A 5,059-nucleotide genomic window follows, 5' to 3' on the forward strand; every position below is an offset into this window, starting at 1 on the left:
TCGGGAGGGGGTGGGGAGGCAGGGAGGGGGCAGCGGCGACGGTGTAGGGTGGCAGTGAGGGGGCGGCGGTCTGGTGGGGAGGGGGCGGCAACGGGGCAGCGACGGAGCAGGATGAGAGGGAGGGGCCGGCGACAGAGAGGGGGTGGGCCGGTGGGGCGACGGGCGACGACGGTGCTCGTCGGGCGGGAAGAAAATAGGAGAGGAGAAAGAGAGAGGGCGACGGCGGGGGCGTGGCCCGTTAAATTATTTTGAAGCTTTGTCGTCCGCCTCGCCTTTGCTGTCTGCTCGCAGATAGCAAAGAGGTGTCCCGTTAGGGTTTAACAGCTTGTGGGCCAAACCCCCTCTTTGTCGTCTGCTAGCGGACAACAAAATGTTGGCTGATGGCAAAGCCCTCCTTTGTCGTCCGCTACCTCTTTGTCATCTGCTTTCTCGTGGCTGATGGCAAAGCCATTCTTTGCCGTCTGCTAGCAGACGAAAAAGAGGGGGCAGACGACAAAGAGGGGGCAGACGGCAAAGAGGGGGCGGACGGCAAATCTGCTTATTCCAGTAGTGCCTTCCTGAAAAGATGATGAATTTTAATTGCAAAGTTGACTGAGAACATAGTTTGTTGGTTTCTAATGGAGCTTATACTTTATACTTCGATGTTGTGATGAATTGTTACTTGTTCATGAGAAGTCTATGATAAAAGCTTTATGTTAAAGTTTTATTCCTATTATAATAAGTTATATGATGTTGCTATGTCCATGTTTTTATTTTTGTCGACACCTCCCTCTCTCTCTCTCTAAGCATGTGGACATATTTTTCGATTTCTGTTTTCGCTTGAGGACAATCAAGGTCTAAGCTTGGGGGAGTTTGATACGTCCATTTTGCATCATGTTTACCTACTGTTTTTATGTTGTTTTGTTGCATAATAATACTTTTTGGAGTAATTCTAATGGCTTTTCTCTCATAATATGCAAGGTATGCATAAAGGGGGAGAATTCTGGCAGCTGGAAAACTGGACCTGAAAAAGCTACGCCAGGTACCTATTCTGCACAACTCCAAATGAGCTGAAACTTTACGAGGACTTTTTAGGGAATAAATAAGATTTTTTAGAGACAATAAGTACTAGAGGGGGCCCACCAGGTGGGAGAAACCCACCTGGGCGCGCCATGGAGCCCAGGCACGCCCTGGTGGGTTGTGCTCACCCAGGTCCACCTCCGGTGCCCCTCTTCTGGTATATACGTTATTTTGACCTAGAAAAAAAAGGAGAGAATTTTCGGGATGAAGCGCCGCCGTATCGAGGTAGAACCTGGGCAGGAGCACTTTTGCCCTCCGGCGGAGCGATTCTGCCGGGGGAACTTCCCACCCGGAGGGAGAAATCATCGTCATCATCATCACCAACAACTCTCCTATCTTGGGGAGGGCTATCCCATCAACATCTTCAACAACACCAACTCCTCTCAAACCCTATTTCATCTCTTGTGTTCAATCTTTATACCGGAACTATAGATTGATGCTTGTGGGTCACTAGTAGTGATTATTACATCTTGTAGTTGATTACTATATGATTTATTTGGTGGAAGATTATATGTTCAGATCCATTATAATATTTAATACCCCTCTTATCTTGAGAATGATTATCATTTGTGAGTAGCTTGAGGTCACGTGATAAATCATGTTGCAAGTAATCATGTGAACTTGATATGTGTTCGTTTTTTTATGATATGTATGTTGTGATTCCCTTAGTGGTGTCATGTGAACGTCGACTACATGACACTTCACCATATTTGGGCCTAAGGGAATGCATTGTGGAGTAGTTATTAGATGATGGATTGCAAGAGTGACAGAAGCATAAACCCTAGTTTATGCGCTATTCCGTAAGGGATTGATTGGATCCAAAAGTTTAATGCTATGGTTAGAATTTATTCTTAATACTTTTCTCGTAGTTGCGGATGCTTGCAAGGGGGTTAATCATAAGTAGGAGGTTTGTTCAAGTAAGAACATCACCTAAGCACCGGTCCATCGACATACCAAATTATCAAAGTAGCGAACACGAATCGAACCAACATGATGAAAGTGACTAGATGAATTTCCCGTGTACCCTCAAGAACACTTTGCTTATCATAAGAGACCATTTTGGCCTGTCCTTTGCCTCAAAAGGATTAGGCTACCTTGCTGCACTTTTGTTACAACTACGGTTACTTGTCCGTTACAAATTGTCTTGCTATCAAACTACTCTACTACTTACAATTTTAGCACTTGCAGACAGTACCTTGCTGAAAATCACCTGTCATTTTCTTCTGCTCCTTGTTGGCTTCGACACTCTTCCTTATCGAAAAGGCTACAATTGACCCCATATACTTGTGGGTCATCACAGGACATGTGGGTCGCGGCGAGCGTGGGTGATGCTTATAGCCGGCGGGCTCTCTCGCCGGAGCTCGCCGACCACCCAACTCCCGTGCGCCTGTGGTGAGAGCGGAGATGAGAGGGGTCGGGGTCAGTGGCGGAGCTTGAGCCAAAATTATAAGGGGGGGGCATGGGTTGGAGGGGGGCAACATGATTACTTCCAGCTGATTTTTAGTAAAAAATAGACTTAACACAAAGGAATATATACATGTTTTATTGTTAGCTTGGGGGAGGGCAGTGGCGGACCTAAAATTCCAGGCTCGGGGGTGCCATGGTTGGAAGTTTACACTAAACATCACCATAGTATCAACAAATAGTCTCAAAACATCAACAAATTGATGTGGGGCATGACTCAAGTTGGCCCCACGAAGCTCGGCCACTGGTCGGGGTGGATTTTTTGCTGCGTAGGCTCACATGGTTATGTCGATGATAGAAGGGGAAGACGATATTTGATGTGCGTGAGCGAATTGAACGGCGCGTGGGCGACCGGTCTGGTGTTCGGATCGGCCGCCCGGCGCCTAGCACCGGCTCTTTTGGCAAAGTACATTCCACATAAACTTGTTCCGATTTTCGGATCAGCAAAAAAAAATATCACATTTAATCTGCCGGGCCAACTGTCATTTCATTGTGAACCATCAATCAACAAATTGAAACGGATATATCAGTATCTTCCAATCTGCCACAAAGATCTAGTGACAAGGGCAAATATCTTTGCCTTCTTCCAAACATATCACAGGAATCCTTGGCGCTCGTCGCGTGGGCCTCGGTCTCGCCCTCGGCGCAGTACCGGGACATGTGCCCGCCCAGCGCCTTATGTACACCCTGCCCAGTAGCGGCACGGAGCACCGCCGCGCTCTTGCATTTGGCGCAGTTCTCCGAAGGCGTCAGGTTCAGGTCCAGGCAGATCCCGGCGTCGTCGCACGAAGCCACCACCATCTCGGTCGCCGCCGCCGCCTTGCTGCTCGGGGCGTTGGCCCCGGCCTCGGCCTCGGCTTCGACGCGGTGCCGGCGCATGTGCCCACCCAACGCCTGGCCGACGGCGAACTCGAGCCCGCAGATGGGGCACTCGTGCACCCTCGGCCTGGCCGGCTGCGGCGGCGCCTGGGGCGCCCGGCGGCCGAGGCAGAGCGCTGCGTCGTCGTCGACGCCGACGAGCGCGTGCTGCGGGGGTGGGTGGTGGAGCCTGGGGCGCTTGTGGCTGGCGCGGTGTCCCCCGAGCGCCTGGAACGTGGGGAACTGCCGGTTGCACGTCTTGCACTGGAACACGCGGCCGCCGGTCATCGCCTGCGCCGCCTCGGCGACGCCGCGGTGGTGGTGCTGGTGCTGGTGCTGCTGGGCGAGGAGCATTAGCAGGCGGGTCGTGTCGAGGCTGCCCAGCTCCATGTCCCACACGCCCCTGCCTCTCTTGCTCATGGCCGATGGCTCTCGACAGTCGGCTCTGGACTCGATCGCTGGCGGGCTAGTCCCCCGACCAAAAGTCGCGGCGAGCTACTCGATCGTGTAAAATCACTTTCGGCTAATCGGCTGATTGCTGCACTGTGTAATGCATATGTGGCTCTGGGTTGTCTTGTCTGGCCGATGCCTCTATATATAGTGCCTACTTGGGGTTTGGTGCACGTACGAAATGGGGCACGCACGCACGACCACTAGTGCCCACCAAGTCTTGGTTGGAGTACGTACGGCTGGCTTCTAGACGTGGACGTGTGTGCATGTACTTTTCTGGCTGTTTGACCGCTCCCGCGCGGTGTGGGAGTCTATGGTACGTACACGTAGTCCCGATCTACGTTCAATTTCGTCATGTGAGTCTAGCTAGTGGCAGTAGCTAGTCTAGTCAACATGTGTGTGTTCGAACGAGCTGACTCTTCTAGAGCGGCTGGCTGCCGCGTGTTGAAATATATTGCCCGCCTTTTTCCATCAGTTCGGACTTTTGGATGAGTTGGCTGAAGCATGAATTCAATATGGTATCCGAGCCAAGAGGTCTTGAGTTTAAGATCCTGCCAACGCATTATTAAATAAAACGATTATGCGGCCTACATCGATCCCAAGTCTAAGGACTAAAATAGCCTAGACATGAGGGGGAGTGTTGAAATATATTGCCCACCTCCCTCCATCAGTTCAGACTTCTGGATGAATTGGCTGGAGCATCAATTCAATACCGCGCGCCGCGGCGGAGCATGTGCGCGGGTGGCGTTCTGCCTTTGGTTCATTCACCGTGCGTGCGTGTTTTACTTCCGCGCGGGCGGCGATCTCGACCGGCCTCTGCGCGGGCGGCGGACCGGGCCGCTGGTAGACCCATGGATTTTTTCGGATAATCAACTTTTGGTCTTCTTTCTTTCCAAAGAACGAATGATCAAGTTTGGTAATGACGAGAGCAACTTTGCAGCAGCCTAATCAAATGTTATCGTGTGTCAGCCCGTGTTCTTAGCCATGCCATTTGTCAGGAATCATATTCAAACAAACATAATTAAAGGTCTTGTGGTTTAGAATTTAAAACCAACTGGTTGACTAACCCGGCCAATTAATTAAGGAGAAAAGAGAAGATCGGAAAGAGAGACGAAGCTTGGCTGGGCTGCAAGGTATTGTTGGTGACATTGGACAAATGATGCCCTGCATATGCCGTCGTTAGGAAGGGTGCAGTGCACTGCAGTCTGGTCTTGGCGGCAAAACGATT

General features: G+C 50.9%; 1 protein-coding gene across 1 annotated transcript; it reads right to left on the minus strand.

Annotated features, from left to right (window-relative positions):
• Window positions 1–3,027: 3,027 nt before the first annotated feature.
• On the minus strand, window positions 3,028–3,865 carry LOC119279736 (zinc finger protein ZAT18-like). Its single transcript, XM_037560881.1, has one exon. The coding sequence runs from the start codon at window positions 3,799–3,801 to the stop codon at window positions 3,028–3,030; it is 774 nt and encodes a 257-aa protein (XP_037416778.1). The 5' UTR covers window positions 3,802–3,865.
• Between the last annotated feature and the right edge of the window lie 1,194 nt (window positions 3,866–5,059).

Source organism: Triticum dicoccoides, chromosome 3B (genome assembly GCF_002162155.2).
Source record: "Triticum dicoccoides isolate Atlit2015 ecotype Zavitan chromosome 3B, WEW_v2.0, whole genome shotgun sequence".
NCBI lineage: Eukaryota > Viridiplantae > Streptophyta > Magnoliopsida > Poales > Poaceae > Triticum > Triticum dicoccoides.